Source organism: Mesoplodon mirus (genome assembly GCF_964341445.2).
Source record: "Mesoplodon mirus genome assembly, chromosome: 5".
Taxonomy (NCBI): domain Eukaryota; kingdom Metazoa; phylum Chordata; class Mammalia; order Artiodactyla; family Ziphiidae; genus Mesoplodon; species Mesoplodon mirus.
The window spans coordinates 46,556,694-46,578,710 of NC_138980.1; the positions used below are offsets into that span (position 1 = coordinate 46,556,694).

Sequence of the window (22,017 nt, forward strand, 5' to 3'; positions counted from 1 at the left end):
TTGTGGTGGCTTCTCTTGCTGCAGAGCACAGGCTCTAGGTGTGTGGGCTTCAGTAGTTGTGGCACATGGAGTCAGTAGTTGCGGCTCACGGGCTTAGTTGCTCTGCAGCATGTGGGATCTTTCTGGACCAGGGCTTGAACCCATGTTCCCTGCATTGGCAGGCAGTTTCTTAACTGCTGCACCACCAGAGAAGCCCAGGAATGATATTTTTAAAAGTGTGTTATTTAGAAAATATTTGGCTGTCATAACTGGCTTAAGAAATAGAAGATCGTTGGGAACTCTACTCAATATTCTGTAATAACATACGGTAAAAGACTCTGAAAAAGAATGGATATATGTATATGTATTACTGAGTCACTTTGCTGTACACCTGAAACTAACACAACATTGTAAATCAACTATATTCCAATAAAAATTTTTTAAAAATAAAAGATAATAAAAAGTTTACTTCTTGTGTTTTGTATTTATTTACCAAAATTTATAATATTTATAATGTATTTGTTGTTTTGACCAATTAAGCACAAATAAAAATAGTTGTAATAAAAAAAGAAATAGAAGATCTTTTTTTATTTCACGTGAAAATAGAGATAGATGGCGCAAAGCTGGAATGGAAGCTCAGCAATCACCAGGGAGAGAAAATCCCTCTATTCTGTTGCTCTGCTTCCCTCAATATGCAGCTTGTATCTTGTGGCCCAAACTGGTTGCTCCAGCTCCCATCATCACATCCCACATTCCAGTTTGCAGGAAAGAGGAAAGGGGAAGGGCAGGGCATGTTCCTTTCCTTTACGGGAATGATTGAGATATTTCACATATCACTCTACTCACGTCTCATTGGCCAGAATATAGTTCCATAACCATACCTAGCCTCTCAGGATTCTCCATGTCCTCTCAGCCCATCCTCAGTTGAGATCTTCCTTCTCAGGGATCTAGTGGTGTCCTGGTTCCTACATGTCAAAGCCATAGCCTCATGGTTTGATTCCTCAGACTGACTGCAGCTCTAGAAAATGAATGGAATCATGAAGAGAGTTCTCAGCAGGGAGTCGGGGGAATTCAACTTTAGCCCTAACCTTCTACAAGCTCAATGTGAGACTTGAGACCTGCGTCAAATTGCATCAGATTTCTGGATCTTACGTCTCCATTTGTAAATGAGGTGATTTAATCCCTTTCCATGTATTCTATCATCTCCTTCTAGGTTCCAGAACATTCCTCACCATCTTCCATAGAATTCCATGGAATCTGGTGGGCTGACTAATGTGGGGATGCTGGTAGGCATGACTGACCCCTAGCCCAGCTGGTTGCCAGGCCCTGCCTAGTGCAGAGGCTGCCAGCTGCTGGTGGGCTGGGTTGGGTCCCAGCATGGCTGGCTGCATGGCCTGGCAAGTCCTGGTCCTGGTGTCAGCCTGCTGGTGAGCGGGGCTGGGGTGGAGAGGGTTCAGTGCTGGTATCCACTAGTGGGCAGAACCAGGTCCTGGGGTCTCTAGCTGTAGGTCCTGAGGATCCTGTAGTTGGTGTTGGCCCACTGGTGGGCGAGGCAGCATTTCAGGGTTAGTGATGGACCACTGGTGGATGGGGTTCGATCTCGGCTTGGCTGGCTGAGCAGATGTCCTGGAGCTGGTGTCACCCTTGGTGGTCAGGGCTGGGTCCCAAGGTGGCTGGCTGCAAGGCCTCAGGGTCCCAGGGCTCATTTCCTTCTTCCTTTATCCTTCCTGTTTACCACCGGTGTGAGGAGGACAGCCATCGTGGAATACAAGGTGAAAGCCATAGCAAGGTAATCATGCAGACCCCTTTCTCATTCCAGGCCTAGACTGCATACTTTAAATTTTACCTTGCTACACTGTTGTGCTGGGTCTCTGTGGTTTAAAAAACAAATCCATAATCTAACTAATACAGAATTTGGTACCAGGAGAAAAGTATTTCCTCGACAGAACCCCAAATTTATGACGTTGGCTTGGTATAGTGATTCTCAATCAGCAGCAATTCTACAATTCTGCCCTTCCACCTGGGGTATTTGGCAAAGTTTGCAAACATTTTAGGTTGTCTTCAGTTGGAGGGAGATGTTACCGGCATCCAGTGGGTCAAGGACACTGCTAAATATCCCACAGGACAGACCCCCAATGAAAAGGATCATTTGGCCCCAAATGTCAACAGTGCCATGATTGAGAAACCCTCAGGAAGTGGTGAGGATGCATGTATATAGGCTGGAAAGCTAGTCACTCATGTTCTACTGTGATAAAACATTTGGTAAGGCTGTTAATTACAATGTGTGCAGAGCCTGTGGTTCTAGAGGAAATGGTTTTTAAAAAACTTAAAATGTTGGAGTGTGTGGACTACTTCTTGCCGCTGTCAGCAAAGTCGTATAAAAACAAAAGGTGGACTCAGAGTGGAGCCAGCCAGTGTGCTGAAGGAGAAAACATCATGCTGAATGAAAGAAACCAGACACAAAAGGTCACATACTGTCTGATTCCTTTTATGTGAAATGTCCAGAATAGGCAAATCCACAGAGGCAGAAAGTAGATTAGTGGTTGTCAGAGGCTGGGATGAGGGGGGAAATCTGTAGTAATGGCATAACGGGGATGGGGTTTTTATTTTGCAGTGATGAAAATGTGTTTGGAAGTAGATAGTGGTGATGGTTGCAGAACATTGTGAATGTAGGAATCAAAGCTCTGCTGAAGGAGAGTTTGATGAGGGAGGGAGGGAGGGAGAGAAGGAGAGACAGAGGGGGTCATCTTGAAAGTTTAAGCATATTAAGTATGTTTAGATGAACTCATTGGCTATATTTATTCCTTACACATGGAACTGACCAGAAATCAATAGACCGAAAGTATACTAATTTTTTGAGAGAATTTTATTATTGAAGAAATTACAAGTGTGTTTTTGGTCAAAAAGCCTATAATTGTTCAAATCCCAAAACATCCTCTGGCTCTAAATCTATACTAGCAGGAAATAACCTTTGAAATGTGCACCCTCCCTCCTCAAGTTTCCATCTCTTATGCCCACTTAAGATGTATTTTGGGAGAAGGATGGACAAGGAAGACCTCTCAGAGGCAAAGCCAGGAGTCACGGAGGACAGTGGGTAAGGAAATTTCTCTAAAACAGAAGAATGAAGTGAGAAAGCGAAACGTTCAACCTATCATCAGCTTCTCCCTTTTCCCTTCATGGCTAAACATGGATATCACATAGCAATGTCAGAAAAACACCTCGCATCCTGAGAAAACCACCCCTGAGTTGCACCTTGTCTTTTCTTAAATCACTCAAAAGTTTTGCTTAGTACTAAACCCACAATAGATTAAATATTGGGACCTGTGTTAGGCAGCTTCTGACATTGTTTCCAATGGTCCCCACCACCTGGTATGCACTCCCTTGTGTAACCTGCTCACCTGGAGTGTGGCTAGGCCTAGTGACTCAGTTCTAATACATAGAATATCTTGAAAACAATGGGGTGTCGCTTCTGAGATTAGGTTACAAAAGACTGTAATTTTTGTCTTGCTCTCTCTGACTGTCTCACTTGCCTTCCTTTTCACACTTTGATGATGGGAGCTGCCAGCTTGCAGAGACCCATGTGTCAGGGAACAAAGGGAGGTTTCCAGCCAATAGCTTGTGTGGACTGAATCCTACCAGAACATTGTGAGTAAGCCTGGAAGCAGAGCATCCCCCAGTAGAGCTGTCAGATGAGACCACAGCCGCAATTGACATCTTGACCTCAGCCTAGTGAGAGACTTTTGGACAGAAAACTGAGAGATAATAAATGTCGTTGCAAGCCACTGAATCTTTGGGTAGTTTGTCACATAGCAATAGATAACTAATACACTGTATGTTGCCGACTCCTTAAAAGAAAACAATGTATTACTGATTTTTTGCAATGCTGACCCCTACACATAACCGCAATAAGGAATTGTTATTCCCCCCCAACAATTAGAATACTGAACAAAATAACCACACTTTTGTGGGTTTAGCTTTTAAATACATATCAAATATTAATTCTGAGAGCCAGTCCTCTGAAGGGGTGACTTCCTTGCAAGTTAAAAAGAAACAGTTCTCAGCTCTCAAATTTAATCGAGTTTTCCTTTCTACCACTAAAAAATTGAGATATAATTGACATCTAACATTGTGTAAGTTTAAGGGCATGACATACTGATTTGATACATTTATGTTGCAATGGGATTGCCAGGGTAGTGTCAGCTAACCCCTCTGTCGCATTACACAGTTACAATTTCTTCTAGTGGTGGGAACAAGGAAGATGTATTCTCTTAGGTAGTTTAATGTTTATAATACAGTTGTCTATAATTACTATACTGTGTATTAGATCTCTAAGACTTACTTATTTACTAGCTGCACATATACGCCATTAAACAACTTCAGTTTTTCTTGAACAAAAGGAGCCTACTTGATTGCCAGAGAAGAAAGTCTTTAATATTCTGCACAGAAGAATTTGTCATTTGCTAATAACACATGATTGTGTTAACTCTTCTCCCCATTTCATAGTAGGGGTTTTAAATCACCACTCTCCTGTTGAATCCCCACACTGATTATTTGATGTGTATGGGGCAGATAAATCACTGTTTGGTTTACTAACCACAAGAACATGAGTCACTGCATTTGGACCTGATGGAGAGAATTGCTCATTGCTCAGAAGTCCTAGAGTCGGAGGTAGCGCTATTTATGAAAGGATCTTGGGGTGTTAGCCAAAATGGAAAGAAGAACGAACTGGAATAAACACTCCCCACATGTTACATTTCCTTCCAGGATTTGGTCAAGAATTTTTGACTTTGCAAATTCATAGGAGCAGAGAGTAAAATGGTGGTTGCCAGGGGCTGGGAAGAGGAAGAAATGGGGGAGCTGTTGGTCAAAGAATACAAACTTTCAGTTATGCAAGGTGAATAAGTTCTGCAGATCTAATGAACGGCATGGTGACTATAGTTAACAATACTGTATTGTGTATTTGGAAGTTGCTAAGAGGGTAGATTTTAAGTGTTCTCACCACACACACACACAAAGAAGAATATAGTAACTATGCCAGGTAATGGATGTGTTAGCTTGATTGCGATGATCATTTCACAAAGTATACATATACCAAACATTAAGTTGTACTTGTTAAATGGATACAACTTTTATTTGTCAATTAGTCCTCAATAAAGCTCTTAAGAAGAAAGAATTTTTGACTTTGAAGATGACTCTGAGAGGCATTTAGTTTAGTCCAGGGTTTCTCAATCTTAATACAGTTAACTGTTTTTGGCCAGCATAATTCTATGCCATGGTGGGGGTCTGCCCTTTGCACTGTAGGACACTTAGCAGCACCTCTGGGCTCTATAGATGCCAGGAGTATCCCTTGCCTCTTACCTCCTAGTTGGGACAACCAAAAATGCCTCTAGACATTGCTGAATGTCCCCCGGGGGCCAGAATTGTTCTTAGTTGAGAATCTCTGTTTTTATCCAAAAACAGAGAACTACTGAGAACTTTGTTGAGAACTACTGTTTTAGTCCTGTGTGATTCTCCTCAGTACAATGTCCCTGGCAACTTCTAGTCCGTGCTTGACTATTTCTGTGTCAGGGAACTCACTACTTCACAAAATTAACCCCTCCCCTCCATGGTTGGACATCTCTGAAAAGCAGCAAGATCTTCCTTAGAGTAGAATAAGAATGACTGTTAAAGGATACAATTTCTCCTTTTGGGGGCAATAAAAATGTTTTGGAGCTAGATACAGGTGGTGCTTGTGAATTCAATGAATTACCACCGAATCGTATACTTTAAAAAGGATAATTTAAAGTCATATGAATTTCCCCTCAATAATAAAAAAAGTACATGAGTTTTTACTATTTATGGAGACCTCCCTACTACCAGGCACTGGGGTCAATGACAAACAGTATGACCTCAGTGAATCCTGACAGCAACTTGGTGAGAGAAGTAATTCTATTATCATGGTTTTACACAAGAGAAAACTGAGGCTCAGAGAGGTTAAACAAGTTGCTTAAGGTAACACAGCTAGGAGGGGTCAAGCCCAGGTCTGCCTCTCTCCCCAGCTGATGCTGTATTGTTTCCTCTGCCAGTCTCTTATTTTCCAGGAAAACTGGGAAGATAATACGGGAGCTAGCAGAGTCATGGTGAACCAGCTAATTACAAGGAAATCTTTATATTTCTAAAACTGAAAATTAAATAAGGCAACACACATAGAAACACTCTGCAAACTTTAAGTTAATCCACTTGTTCAGTGGTTCATGTAACAAATATTTACCCAACGTTTGCTATGTGCCTGGTGCTGGGGATACGGAGGGGTAAGACAGATAAGATGCCTCCCTGCAACAGACGTTGGTGCCACATCCATATCTCCTTGGCACCATCCCCATACATACTACACTGGCCTTCCCAACTGCTAGCCCCTTCAGCTCCCTGCCTGAAGGCTATCTCTGGCCACTGAAGCTTGCTTGGTCCATGCAAAGCCAGAAGCGCAGCCCTCAATCTATGACTGACTAGAGTTGATGGATAAGTACCCCAGCCTCCTTGCTCCTTGGTTGGAATAACTCTGAGATGCATGCTGTCCACAGTGTCTGAGAGGTCCCCAGCAGGACTGAGCCTCAGTTGCCCATGATGGTAATTTGTTTAACACCTGTTACTGGTTGCCTTCTTTTCCCTGCACCACTGCCCTGCTCCTATCCTGGGACTTCCTCGAATTGCCTTCCAGATAAATTTCTTACACTTGAATTCTTGTTTTCAGGTCTGCTTCCAAGAGTTCTAAAAATAAGGCAGTACCTCAGGGGCTTGATAATTACTGGACTATCACACACAAATGGGACAAGAATTCTAAGGAAAAGTGCAGGGTATTATGGAAATGTATATATAGGGGTTTGATCTAGTCTGTGGAACCAGGGAAACTGATGGTACTAGACAGAAAAAGGGGTAGGAAGAGAATTTTCTTTTCTTTTCTTTCCTTTATTTCCCCTCATTACAGCTTCAAGTAGCATTCTTAGAAACATCTTTATAACAAGAGTTCTTAAACGCTTTTCTACATGCTTTACAAATGGCTATAACTTTAATTTACTGACATAACACTGTCTTCAAAGCAGCTTGCAAGTAGCATTCTTAGAACCATCTTTAGAACAAGTGTTCTTAAACACTACATGAATGGCAGAATGGGTATAAGTTCCATTCACTGATGTAACACTGTTCCCAATGCAGCTTGCAAGTAGCAGTCTTAAGAGACATCTTTATAGCCAATGTTCTTAAAACTTGTCTACATGCATGGCAGAATGAGTATAACTTCCATTCACTCATATACCACCGTGGGAGAGAATTTTCTAAGCAGAGGGAGTAAAGTGTGCAAATTCTTGGGGGCAAAAGAAAGTCTGAAGTGTGGAAGAAACTGTGGTAGGCTGCACAGTGCTCACTTCCCCCACCTCCCCTAAAGATGTTCATGTCTAAATCCCTCAAAGCTGTGAATATGTTACCTTGGTAAAAGGTACCTCGCAGATGTGACTGAGGATCTTGAGATTGGGGAGGGTATTCTGCATCACGCAGGTCGGTCCTGTGTAATCACAGGTTTGCTTACAAGAGGCAGGCAAGAGGGTCAGAACCAGAAGAAGATATAATGGCCTAAGCGAAGAGTTAGTGTCAGATTTAAAGATGCTGCTGTGCCCTTGAAGATGGAGGAAGAGGTCACAAGTCAAGGAATGCAGGCAGCCTCTAGAAGCAGGAAAAAGCTAGGAAATGGGCATTCCTTCAGAACCTTCAGAGGAATCATGGCCCTGTGGACACCTTGATTTTGACCCAGTGAAATCCAGTTTGGACTTATGACTTCCAGAACTGTAAGATCTAAATTCACATTGTTTTAAGCCCCTAAGTTTGTAGTCGTTTGTTACAGCAGCAATAGGAAGCTCACACAGAAATAAAACTGACTGAAGCGCCAGGTGTCAGAATACGGTGGGGGAGTTGCAGGAGACTGGGCGGGGGGAGCGGGTGGTGAGGTCACATTGATATGGTCTGAATGTTTGTACCTCCCCCCAACTTCATATGTTGAAATCCTAGCCCCCCAAAATGATAGAATTAGGAGGTGGGGCCTCTGGGAGGTGATTAGATCATGAGGGTGGAGGCTTCATGAACGGGATTCATGTCCTTATAAAAGAGACCCCAGGGCTTCCCTGGTGGCGCAGTGGCTAGGAGTCCGCCTGCCGATGCAGGGGACATGGGTTCATGTCCCGGTCTGGAAAGATCCCACATGCCGCGGAGCGGCTGGGCCCGTGAGCCATGGCCACTGAGCCTACGCATCCGGAGCCTGTGCTCTGCAACGGGAGAGGCCACAACAGTGAGAGCCCCGCGTACCGCAAAAAAAAAAAAAAAAAGAGACCCCAGAGAGCTTCCTGGCCCCTTCCACCATGTGAGGACACAGTGAGAAGGTGCCTGCTATGAGCCAGGAAGAGGGTTCTCACCAGAATGCAACCATGCTGCCACCTTGATTTTGTACTTCCCAGCCTTCAGAACTGTGAGCAATAGCTGTCTGTTGTTTATAAGCCAGGGCTGAGATGTGTTTGTGTATTATGGGGAAACACGGCAACAGGAGGTCCAGTTAGGAGGTTGTAGGACCATCCAGGCAAGAGCTGATGGTGCCTTAAACTGGAAGGTGAAGGGGATACGTGGGGCAGGGGATGGAGGAAAACAGATGGATTCAAAATTATTAGGAATAAAATCAACAGGGTGTTTGATTGCAAAAAATACCCCCTAGTTCTCAGCATAGTGGCTTGCTTCAGCTAATGCTACTGAATGATGTTGACTGAATGACTAAATGAATGACAGGGATGCACCCAGTGTCCAAGGGAGAAGTTGCAGGACCCAATTATGGTTTTCATGGGCCTGAGGACCTTTCACCTTCATGGACCCCTTCCTCTGTAAAACAGGATAAAAAATTATTTTTTAAAAAAATTTATTTATTTTAAAACATTTATTTATTTATTTATTTAGGCTTTGTTGGGTCCTAGTTGTGTCATGCAGGATCTTTCATTGCGTCATGCGGGCCCTTCATTGCAGTTTGCTGGCTTCTCTCTAGTTGTGGTGCATGGGCTCCAGAGTGCACGGGCTCTGTAGTTGTGGCACATGGGCTCCAGAGTGCACGGGCTCTGTAGTTGTGGCACATGGGCTCCAGAGTGCATGGGCTCTGTAGTTGCGGCATGCGGGCTCTCTAGTGGTGTTGCGTGGGTTCAGTAGTTGTGGTGTGCGGGCTTAGCTGCCCCACAGAATGTGGGATCTTAATTCTCCCAGCAGGGATTGAATCAGCGTCCCATGCATTGCAAGACAGATTCTTAACCACTGGACCAGCAGGAAAGTCCCTAAAAAATCATTTAAAAACTGCATTTGTATAACTTATATGAGGTCCCTAGAGTAGTCAAAATCATAGGGACAGAAAGTAGAGTGGTGGTTGCCAGGGGCTGGGGGAAGGTGAGGATAGGGGATTATTGTTTAATGGGGGTAGAGTTTCAGTTCTGCAAGATGAAAAGAGGAATGAATGGCTGGTGATGGTTGCAGAACAGTGTGAATGTCCTTAATGTCACTGAACCAGACACTTAAAAATGGTTATGATGGTAAATTTATGTTATGTGTATTTTACCACAATTAAAAAATTGAAAAATAACCTGCATTGGTATAAAGATAAATATAATCCAGGCTGAAGTTATAATTTTAATAATTTAAATATATATAATATTTTATATAATCATATCATATGACATACTATATTGTACATAGTGTAAATATATTATATATTATATACTTATTTTTATATAGTTATATGTTTCTTCTGACTTTAAAGAAATTAAAAAGAAAACATTTTTGTGGGACCCTCCACCAGTGTCTGCTGTGGCCAATGCAGAAGTCAGCCCTGGGAAATTGGCAGCAGGGAGGGAATACATTTCAAACATGGTGTGCATCAGACTCATTAGAAATGCAAATTCCTAGACCTTGTCCCCTGAGATTCAGATTCTGTAGGTCTGGAGTGTGGCCCAGGAATCTGTATCATTGAAGGGCACTGTAGGTGTTCTCATGCAAATGACACCTGGACCATTCTTTGGGGCCAGTGCAGTATCCCCATGTGGGGACATCCCCACACCTTTGAAAGTCCAGACTTAACCCCTCACTTGCTGGGTGGCATTTTAAGTCTTGTCACTGCTCTATTTCTTCATCTCTAACATGGGGATGATGACATTCACCTTTTAGTGTCACTGAGAGGCTCCCTGGGTGCCCACAGCTCGACTTACGGGCAGCAGCCAAAATCTCAGCTCTGAGGGGATTCTGCAAATGCTGTTGGGGAATATTGGGTGAGCTGAAGTGACAAACTGGGTCTGTGTCAGCTAGGATGAGGGTGGCAGGTTGCAACCCAGAGGGTAAGGCATTGCATGCAAGGTGTGCATCCCCATGCAAGGTTTGCGTCCCCATGCAAGGTTTCTGGGGAAGATGGATGGACAAAGATGCAGACAAAGGGGAAAGTCCCCAGTCCCAGGAAGGACCTGGAAGGGGCTCAAAAGTCAGAAGGGTGGTGATGACTCTATACGCCAGGAGGATGGATGGATTGTGCCAATGGGCTCCCTTTCTCTTTTGTTTTGACCATTAGAGAACAGTGGCCAAGAGAGGAAGAGGGGATAGAGGCATTTATTCCCCCGGCATCCACATGGCATTTCCTTCCTTCTTGCACTTAGGAACACCAGACAGTACTTTTCTCCTTCTGACCACCTTGCCCCTTCATACTTACGAGTGGTAAATGTGGATCCTCACAATAAGTAACACCTTGGGTACTGTGTTATCCCTTGAGGTTTCCCTACATCCTGCCTACACCCCTGCAACTACAGTCCATTCTCATTACTCGTGGAGGTTACGTTCTATAAAGTTGCCCAAATACTGAACCATCACTCCCAGGAGAAACACAAAAAGTAGATTCTTGTGAGCCTCTGGTCCCATATTTGTCAACTGATCCATACATAACCTTGTCTTATGTGTGTTTCTGCTTAAAGATGACTTATTTAATTATATATTGTTCAATAAAAATATTATATGTTAATGTGAGTCATTAATATTGAACTCAAGGGCAACAGCGCTATAACTTATGCCTGAAGTGAACCTGTGTAACACACGCATTTTCTCTGTAAGGCACGTGTCAGCCTTCTTGTACTTAGGAACATGAGACAGCACTTTGGCACGATGATTAGGAGCTGTTTAAAACAGTGAAATCACGAGCAAAAAGCCGAAAAATACAAAAAAAAGTGCCAAAAAGTAGACTCGAAAAGGACGCTTGTTTAGGGATGAGACCTGAAACAGGAAGGCGGAGCCTTGCCTTGCTGTACCTTCTGGGCTTGTGTGGTCCAGACGCAAAAGTCTTCTTCTGCTCTGTGCATGCTCTCAAATGATCGGCGAAGTGCCACGGTATTGGGGGTTTCGAATAAACTTTAGTGAATTAGGTGAATTCACAAATACAGAATCTTTGAGTCATGGGGATCAGCTGTTGTTTCTTTGTTAAAATTCCTTCAAATTGTGTGGGCTCTCTGCTTCCTGTTGGCATCCTGATGGGTACAGGGAGGAAGTGCCTGAAGAACATTCCCAGGGAAATTAGAATCCCAGGGAAATTAGAACCCTAGGGAGCCCCTGATGGTCCCCAGGCTGTGGAGTCCCTCTTGAGATAAGGGAGCTGGCTGTGATGCCCAAGGACTCTGAGTCAGATACTGCTGGTTTGAACCCCCAGCCCTACTCCTCAGCTCTGTGATCCTGGGCACTCAGCTCTCCCTTTCTTCTGTGTATTTTCCTGTCAAATGAGCATAATTTGCTCCATCTATGCTAGGTTGTTATGGTGAGCCCATGGATGCTTATAGTCTGGAGCAAGAGAGAGCGAGCGTGGGGCTTCCCTGGTGGCGCAGTGGTTGAGAGTCCGCCTGTCGATGCAGGGGACGCAGGTTTGTGCCCCGGTCTGGGAAGACCCATATGCCGCAGAGCGGCTGGGCCCGTGAGCCATGGCCGCTGAGCCTGCGCGTCTGGAACCTGTGCTCCTCAACGGGAGAGGCCACAGCAGTGAGAGGCCCGCGTACCACAAAAAAAAAAAAAAAAAAAAAAAAGAGAGCGAGCGAGCATGGATTCAGACCCAGGTTTAAATCCTGCTTTGTCCCTTGCTGGCTCTATGACCCTGGGCAAATGAGTTCACCCTCCTGAACTTCATTTCCTTCTCTGTAAAATGTTGACTGGGCTCGGTTGTGACCATGTGACTTTGCCAAAAGGATAGGGCGATTTTTAGCATATGCATGGCCAGTCTCATGAGAGAGGAATCATGTGTGATTTGGTCCTTGCTGTATCCCCAGCACCTAACACAGTCTCTGGCATGAAGCAGCTGCTTGGGAAATATTTGAATATTTTGAAGAACCTGCTTGAATGAACACCCCTTATTCTATGTACACTACACCCTGGAACCTCTCTGTGAGAGCAGATGATTATCACAGCTTGGTATGAAGAGTTCTGTGATGGGAGGGCGTCCAAGAGAACAGAGAGGAGAAATTGAACTATGCCTGAATGGGTGGGTGCAGTCAGGTGGGCTTCCTGTAGGAGACCACGCTAGAGCTGCATCCAAAAGGAAGATATTGGCTGCACTTGATCAACTTGTGAGCTCCCTGAGAGCGGGGACCATGTAAGCCTTGCTCACTGCTGCACTCTTAGCCCCTGGTTCAGAGCCTGGCACTTTATAGGGGCTTAATAAAGGATGCTGTGAATTTTGAAGTATCCCCTCCCCCAGGTAAATGGAGAAAAGGGCAATGGGAAGCAGGGAGGGCTCAATTCCACCTCTGCACTGGAGTTGCTTGGGGTCTGGGAATATAAACAGCCTCCACTAGAGAGAGCTCCAGGGGAAGCTTCATCCCTGTGTGTGTGTGTTTTGTCAATAAAGGCAGAATCCGAGTTCTGCTTAGACAGCAGGCTGTAGAGTTAGGTATTAAAATTCCATCTCTTCTACTTACTAGCTGCATGACCTTGGGCATCTGCTTAACCTCACTGTGCTTCACCTTCCTTAACTGTAAAATGGGAATAACAATTCACCTGCAGTTGAGGATATTTTATGAGGCCAGAGAGGAACAGTGACTTGCCTAAGGCCACACAATCTGAAATCGGGGAGCCAGGATTTGAACCCTAGAAATATGGTGGCCAAATCCATTCTATTAACTTCCAGGATACACGACCTATAAAGTGTTGTAGGGTAAGTGACCAGTAGGTGCCTAATAAGTGGTAATTATTACGTTATTTTAAATTATAATTCTGCTAGAGGGAGCTCGGAGAGAGGATGGGTCAGGAGAGAGGGAGGGCCACTGGGCTGTGGCCGACTGGGGCTACGGTGCGCCTGTCACTTGCGGGCGATGCTGGACTCCGCGCGCGTTGGTGTGCGTGGGTCCCAGTCGTTGACCAGGCGCTGCGCCTGCTCATAGCATACGTGCGGGTGCCGCTGGCGGAGGCGCAAGCGCACCACGTTGCAGTCCACGTCCTGCCCGATCTTCTTGCAGTTGAGGCTCCAGGTGAGGTCCCTGCGCATGGAGAGCAGCTCCTCCAGGTTCTCCTCCACATGCGAGATGCGGCGCTGCAGTTTGTCAGTGCCCTGGAGATGGGGAGGGGCCGTGTTGAGAAACAGGTGAGCCCCAGCGAGGTGCTCTCTGGGAAGTGAGGACACACCTGAGCCAGGTGTGTGTGTGAAAGGACAACAGCTGAAGAGGGGACGGACCTCAGATGGGGGGGCGCACATCTGAGTCAGGTGTGCGTGTGAAAGGGCCTCGCCTGGGAAGGAGCACAGCTAGGAGAGGCGAGCCTCGAATGGGGTTGGGAGTTACACACCTGGGCCCGAATGTACTTGGAAAAGAACCTGTGACAGGGTGGGTATGAAGGAGGGGATGCACCTGCAGTTGCGGGGAGGCGCGGACCTTGGATAGAGGTGGAGCAGAGGTTGAGGGAACTTATTTGAGACAGGTGTGGGTATTGAAGAGCATCCTTCTGGTCGAGGAGTTGAAGGACTCACAGACCTGAGTGAGGGGGTCTTACCTGGGCTAAGTGTACTTGAGAAAGGAGTCTTACCAGGGCAGGGCCACGCCTGGAGAGGGTGGGCAGGCGCGGAAGGGGGACGGACAGGGGCTTACCTGGGCGAGGCGCACGGCCTCCGGGAGTTGGGTGCCCACGTGTCTCTGATACATGCGAACCAGAGGTCTGTCCAGTTTCTCTCGAGTCTCCAGGTGACTTTTTGACAGAGGACCCTGGCGGAGTGTGGTGTGTAGAGCCGTGAGGACCAGCCTACCCGACGCCCCTGGCCGCATCCCCGCAGACCCCTTTTCCCAAACCGTACCTTGATGAGGCCGCGGGTGATGTGCATCTCCTGGTTGAATTTCGTGCACTGGTGGATGGTTCCCCTCATTAGTCCTAAGGTCATGTTCAGTCTATCCTGGGTGGGTGGGAGCACAGGGAGAATCACATCGGCCTCCTGTCCCCTCTCCTCCTGCGTCCCCCTTCTCCCTCCTCGGTGCTATAGCATCCTAGCCTCCAGCCGCCAACTCGGAGCGGCGCCGGCGGGGCCCACCTTCAGCTCCATGGTCTCGCGCATTTTCTGCGCTAGCGAGGCGCACACGCGGTCGCTTATCTGCTGTTGCCGCTCTCGGAGGTCCTCCTCGTTCTTTGCCATATCTAGCAAAGTGTCCTCGGACTCCATTAACAGTCGCTTGGCTTCGTACAGCGCCGTGGCGCACTCTGACGGAGTGAGGAGGAGGGACGCGTGTGAGGTGTCAGGGTCTCCTTTTCCCAACCCAGGCTTTCTGCGTCCCCCTCTCTATTCTCAGGTGGTGGTGGGCCCTGGGCAAGGGGGCTTTACTGATGGACTGGGAGAAAGTCCAGGGGAGGGGCCAAGAGCGGGGTTAGTATGAGTAGCATCAGGGTGTGACTGAACGAGTCGGAGGGTGGGAAGCAGTAGTGCGCAGGGGAAAGAGCTAATCAAGAACGTGCGCTCTGCTGGAGAATGGCACCCCGATCTCTTGGTCGAGGGGGGCAGTTACCCGGGGAAGGCAGCAGCCAAGAAGTGGGGGAGAGGTGAGTACCAAGTAAACCCACTATAGTGGACTCCTTTCTGTGGGGTTTTACCTGGGGTATAGGTGCCCACAGGGTCTGGAGGCGGGGTTTTCAGGCCCTGAGTGTGCGGCGTGGGAACTCGGGAGAGGTTCACCCAAGAGTGGCGGCCGGCCTGCTCCAGAATCTTGTCCAGCGGCTGGTTCATTAGCTCCACAGCTTGGAGCCTCTCCTTACAGCAGAAGACCAGAGTGTCGCGGCAGGAGGCCAGGGTCTTGGAGCGAGGAAGGAGAGAGAGGCAGAGGTCAATTGTAAGCTGGGAGATTGGGGGAAGTGACTCGTGATCTCTCAGCGAGTGGCTGCAAAGTGTTTTGCCTCCAAATTGACTTTCTCCAGTTCTTGTTGCAGCTGGAAGGGAGCAACCCATTTTCAAGTGGAAGCTCAGATGCCCAATACTCTCAGCCTCTGTCCAGAAGCCTTCAGTGGTCCCCGGGTGGGGAGTAAGGAACAGTAGGGGCTGGTGGCAGCTTTCCTGTTCCCAGTATTAGTTGCTTGGGTTCTGTGCCTGGCTCTGCTCTGGCACCCTGAGAAAGCCTCTCCCCCATCAATTTCCCCATCTGTGAAGTGGAGAGGTATTTAGCTGTACCTACACTTCGGTCTTCCTGTGCCATCTCTTCTCCTCAATTGCATTCAGGGCTCATCCCACCCCCATCCTTAGTCTCCAGGTCTCCCTTCCTCTTTTCTACTCAGTATGAAGCACCCTCAGCTGTCTTCAGAGTTCCTCTTTCCAGGCTCTACTGCATCTGGACCCCCATCCCTACCCAAATCCTACTTCCACTATTATAAAATATATTGCATTCCTTAGATATATGTGATTATTTGAAAGTCATATTAAAACAGAAGACTTCATATATATATCCATATAAACACCACATTCATCAAAATATAGAATATTTCCATCACCTCAGAAATTTCCTTGATGCCCTGTACCTCTTTCCCACTAAGCTGCTTAGTAGATTAGTTAAGGGCTCAGTAAACTACAGACTTTGGACTGGCCATCTGGTTTTGTAAAGAAAACTTCATTGGAACATGGCCATGCTGATTCATGTACATATTGTTTCTGGCTGTTTTTGTGCTCCACTGGCCAAATTAAGTATAGATCTTTCTCAAGTTATGACAGGGTTACATCCCAGTAACTGTAAGTTGAAAATAGTATGTTGAAATGCATTTAATACACTTAACTTACCAAACATCATAGCTTAACCTAACCTACCTTAAACACGCTCAGAACGCTTATATTAGTCTACTGTTGGGCAAAATCATCTAACACAAGGCCTATTTTATAACAAAGTGTTGAATATTTCATGTTATTTATTGAATACTGTACTGAAAATGAAAAAAGAATGGTTGTATGGGCTCAGAATGGCTATAAGTGTATCCATTGAATATTTCATGTAATTTATCGAATAATGTACTGAAAGTGAAAAACAGAATGGTTGTCTGGGTACAGAATGGCTATAAGCGTGTCAGTTATTTACCCAGTGGCTGACTGGGAGCTGTGGCTCACTGCTGCTGCCTGGCATCATGAGAGAGGATTGTACTGCATATTGCTAGCTGGGGAAAAGATAAAAATTCAAAATTTGAATTACAGTTTCTACTGAAAGTGTATCACTTTTGCACCATCATAAGTTGAATCATTGTAAGTTGAGGACCATCTGTAATTGTGACAGAGACTGTATTGCACACAAAGCTTAAACAATTTACTACCTGACTCTTTAAGAAAAAGCTTTTGAAATTTAGAACTTCATATAAATGGAATCATACAGTGTGTACTTTTAATGTCCAGCTTCTTTTGCTGAATATCATATCACTGAGATTCATCCATTTAGGTAAAAAATGGATTTAAAAAATCTTTCATTCATTAATGAATTCAAATATTCATTAAGCCCTTCCTGTATGCTGGGCAGTGTGCCAGGTGGCAGGGATGCAGTGGGGAAAAATGATCCAGTTCCTGACCAAAGGAAGTGAGAGGGTCAGCATGTGCAGATAAGATTGGATAGTGAGTGAATCAGAGAAATGGGGATTATCTGAAAGGGTGCATGGGATCAAAAGAGGTTTTTTTTTATTGTGGTAAAATAGACATAGAAATTTGCCAAGTAAACCATTTTAAGTGTACAGTTCAGTGGCATTAAGTATATTCACAATGTGCAACCATCACCACTGTCCATTTTCAGAACTTTTCACCATCCCAGATAGATCTGTATCCATTAAAGGATAACCCCCCATTTGTTCACTGGTGAGAATGATCCAATAAAGAAAGAAATATTGATGATGCAGGAGAAGGGGAGAAGGTAGGTGTGGCAGGTAGATAGAATTATAGAACTGGCACAGGAAAAATGAGAGAAGTTTTCCTCAGTGGTTTCCATGCATTGGGGCCATTCATTGAGAATGAAGAAGGAGCAGGGAGTTGGAGAGATCTGAAGGAAGAGAAGGTATGAAATAACTTGCACAGCGGGACAGCAAGCCTTCTAGAGGCACATGGTGAGATCTCTGGGAAAGCTCTGAGTGTCAATTTGAGATCTGAGTTCATGATTTTAAGTTGAAGCATGTCTATTTGGTGTGAGCATTTTTCTCCTGGGTTTATATCTGTCTGTCTTTTCCCACCTCCCAATTTCCCTTTCTCTCTTGCAAGCCCTTCCCTAAGGGGGCCACAGGGTCTTCTCCCTTGTCTGTTTCAGACTTCCTTGAAGGGTTTTTTCAGGATCACCAGATTTAAAGGAATATGACAGAGGCCTGGGGGTGCCGTAGGTTGAGTGCAATTAAGGTTCAGCACCACGGACAGTAGGTGCACCAGCTCCTAAATCCTTTTCCCCAACTCCACTCTCCCAACCCTGGCCGGTCCCTTCTTTGAATGCCCCTATAATATGAACTCCTTGAGGGCAAGGCCAGTTCTGTACTGTTCACAACTTTGTCCCCAATGCCAAGCACGGTGGTTGGGACACCAGGGTACTGGATTAATATTTGTCAAATGGAAGAGTCAAAAGTACACACAGCCTCCATGAAACATAAGTACTCTCCCATCTCCATTAGTGATCTCATAAGGAAACCCTTGTTGCAAGAGTGAAGGATTCAGTGGGAGACCACCTCTGGCTGGAGCTGACAGAGACAAGCACATAGTACAGTGTAAAGAGCTCAAGACGTCTGAGTTGAATCATGAGGAAGTTCTCCCACTCTTGGGTACATATCCAAAGGAAATCAGGACCTCAAAGAGAAATAGCTCCCATGTACATTTCAGCATTATTCACAACAGCCAAGACATAGAAACAATCTAAATGTCTGTTGACAGATGAATGGATAAAGAAAATGTGATATAATATAATATATAATATAGTAATATAATAATATTAGTAGTAATTACCAGTAATAACAATATTACTATATTTTATTAATACTATTACTATACTAATAATATATAGCAATAATATTAATAATTAATATATTATGTAGATATCAATATACTATAGTATATAATAATATATAATATATAATGAAATATTATTCAGTCTTAAAAAAGAAGGAAATCTTGCCATTTGTGACATCATGGATGAGCCTGGAGGATATTATGCTACGTGAAATAAGCCAGATGCAGAAAGGTCTCACTTATATGTGGAATCTAAAATAGTCACATTCAGAGAGGGAGAAAGTAGAATGGTGGTTGGCAGGGGCTGAGGCGAGAGAGAAATGGGGAGATGTTGGTCCAGTTGTACAAAGTTTCAGTTATGCAAGATGATTAAGTTCTGGGGATCTAATGTAACTATAGTTAACAATACTGTCTTTTTTTTTTTTTTGCGTTACGCGGGCCTCTCACTGTTGTGGCCTCTCCCGTTGCAGAGCACAGGCTCCGGACGCGCAGGCTCAGCGGCCATGGCTCATGGGCCCAGCCGCTCCGCGGCATGTGGGATCTTCCCGGACCGGGGCACAAACCCGTGTCCCCTGCATCGGCAGGTGGACTCAACCACTGCGCCACCAGGGAAGCCCAATACTGTCTTTTATAATCGAAATTTGCTAAGTGTTCTCACCACACACATGAGGTGATTATGGTGATTATTTCACAGTGTACACATATATCGAATCCTCAATTTGTACATTTAAATATATACACAATTTAAATTTGTTAATTGTATCTTGCTAAAGCTGGAAAAAAAAAGACACCTGAGCTGAAACCACAGCCCTACCACTGGCTAGCTCCATGCCTTGGGTGAGGCCATGTCTTTCTGAGCCTCAACTTCCCCATCTCTAATGAGGGGATCATAGTTCTATTTCACAGGAGGATTTTAAAGACTTAATGACTGCAGAGGGCTTGGCACAGAGGGGGATGTTCATTACTATTTTGAGGCCCAACTCCATCTCTCAGAGCTCCAGTCTTTCCATTTCATAAAGTAGAAATACAGTGAATGTCAGGTCAGGGTGGGGCGGGTGTGTGGGTTGAGGGATTTGCTGTTGCTACAGTCCCCAAGGTTAGAGCAGTTTGCCCATTAGGTGGCCAAGGATCCCCCTCCAGCCCCCTTAAAGTGGCCCCAGGTATTCCCAACCTTGAGCAGGGCCTCTGATTTTTCCATATCTTTCTCCAACTTCCTCTTCATGCTCTTTAGCTCCTCTTTCTCCCAGATAAGCATACTGTCAGCTTTGTCAGGGATCTGGAAAACAAGGAGAGAATCTTTCACACCTTTGGGAAAGGGCTGGAGGGAGAGTTCTCCTTCCAGAGTAGTAGAGGGTTTGCCAACCTCATAAACTCTGGCTTTGGGGAATGGAGTTGGGGGCACTCTCGCCTTTTGGGGATCTCACTCTCTGAGAAGTCTTTACCTTTTAGGGGGTTCTCACTTGGGGTAGGTCTTACCCTCTAGAGAGCGGGGCTGGGGGCTTCTCCCTTTTACAGGTAGGAGCCCAGTGAGCTGGGATGGAAGTGACTTAACCTGGGGAAAGGTTATCATCACTTTCTGGGGCTGAGGGTCCCCCTTCCTTGGTGATGGTCTTATCTTCTCTCCCTGGCTAGAAGTGGAGGAGTCTCATCATAGGGATGATGAGGGTTTGCCTTCTTGAGGTCTTACTATCTGGATCTGAGGGCTGGGACTAGGAATCCCACCCCGTGGGTGGGGGGGTCTCATCTCTCCCCAGGGAGGCTGGAATATTCTCCCCTTTTGGGGTGGGGGTCTGGGGTTTCACTGTAGGGGGAGGATTTCACCAGGCCTGGGACTAGGGGTCTCACCCTTTCCCCCTGGCTAGGGGCTTAAGTCTCAGGTGCAGGGGCTGGGAGTCCAAGGGTCTCAATCTTTACGCAAAATCTGCTCCTTTCCGCCTGGGTGAGGCCCCGGGAGGGGTTCTCACTCTCTGAGGCTGGTGGGGGACTTTGGTTAGGGTTTTAAAAATAAGCATTTTGAGGAGAGTTTCATCTGGGTTGGGACCAGGACATCACCCACTCTGCTCAGCTGGGGGCTTCGTGTGTGTTTTCAATGGGATTGGGGCACTGAGGGTCTCATGCCTGTGGGAGGGTCTCACCCTCTGTGCCTAGGGACTGGGTGAGTGATTTCATGTGTGGGCTGGGGGGTGTAGATTTTACTCTTTGGAAAGGATTTCATCTAGTCTGACTCAAGGGTCCACCTTCTCTCCCTGGCTGGGAGACTGGGATAGATTCCCGCTCTGGGGCAAGGGGCCTGAGAATCTCATCTCTTTAGGAGGATCTCCGTCTCTGGCGCTGGGAACAAAGGCACCTCATCATGGGGGTATTTTCTTGTGCTCTCACTCAATGGAGCTGGGACGGGTTGGAGAGTTCTCTCTATAGGGTGGGTTTTGCCCAGGCTGAGCATCTGGGAGCGGAGGCCTCAGTCTTTGCGACTGAGCTGGGGGGAATGGTGGTCCCACCTTCTCAGACTTGGGCCGGTAGCCCCGCAGCTTGACGCTCTGCTGGTTAATAAGCAGTGCCTTGCGCACTTCGCTGAGCCTGTGGTCGGTAGCCTCCCGCTGGCGCTGCAGCAACCGCAGCTGCCCATTGATCTGCTGCTGGGCGCGGCTGAGGCGGGCGGCAGTGAGGCGCGCCCCACGAGCGTGCGCGTGCACCACCTCGGCCGTCTGCAGGGCCCGCGCGTCGCGGTGTAGGGGCAGCGGCAGGCGCGCGTGCCAGGCAGGCGGCTTCATCTTGCCCTTCCACAACGTGACGCCCTCACCCGGCGGTGGCTTCTCCGTGGTGCTGCCACCTTTGAGCGTCTCCACGCGGAAGCGCCAGGGCAGGATGTGGGCGTCCCGGCAGAGGTGGCGCGCCATGTGTGGGTCCCGCACACTGTCCTTGGGTTGCCACATGGTCGCCGCCTCTTGCCCACAGCGGTCGGTCAGCTGGTGCGCCTTCTGTGTCAAGGCCTTGGTCGCCTCGCGCCATGCTGGAGGCCCAACACGCGTGTCCTGGCTGTGCTCAACCGGGGGTATCAACACGGGCATGGTCCCTGATTGGTGTCCTCGCCTGGCCCGAGGTCCTCTCCAGGAGGGGCAGGGACCCCCAACAACACGCAACTCCTTCCTGGCCTGAAGAGTGAGAGAAGCAGAGCGCCCGTCACCATGACGACCGTGGCAACAGAGCAGGCAGAGTTCCAAAAGTGGGGGAGGGGAAAGGCTACAGAGAAGGGTTGGATGGACTCTTTGCTTTGGAGCCAGGCAGAGGTGGCTTGGAATCCTGGCTCTTTGAGAAAACCGACCGCATCTAGCCCACCCCTCACTGTTGCTTCTTACCCTCCAGGAACACGGGCCTTCTTCCAGCTCTGAGGACATGCTAAGGTCTTTCCCACTTCAAAGCTTTAGATTTGCTGTTCCTTCTGTGTAGTATACTCCTTTCCACCTCCTTCCCATGGCGGGCTCCTTTTCAGTCTTCAGAACCCAGCTTAAATATTACCATCTTAAAGGAGTCTTTCCTTAGTGCAATATCTAAGCCCT

General features: G+C 46.7%; 1 protein-coding gene across 1 annotated transcript; it reads right to left on the bottom strand.

Moving 5' to 3' along the window:
- Positions 1–13,345: 13,345 nt before the first annotated feature.
- TEKTL1 (tektin like 1) lies at positions 13,346–21,528 on the bottom strand (the record flags this gene model as incomplete). Its single annotated transcript, XM_082620865.1, has 7 exons — positions 13,346–13,594; positions 14,127–14,240; positions 14,330–14,425; positions 14,561–14,727; positions 15,115–15,313; positions 19,632–19,736; positions 20,959–21,528. The coding sequence occupies 7 exons, from the start codon at positions 21,526–21,528 to the stop codon at positions 13,346–13,348; spliced, it is 1,500 nt and encodes a 499-aa protein (XP_082476991.1).
- Positions 21,529–22,017: the final 489 nt, after the last annotated feature.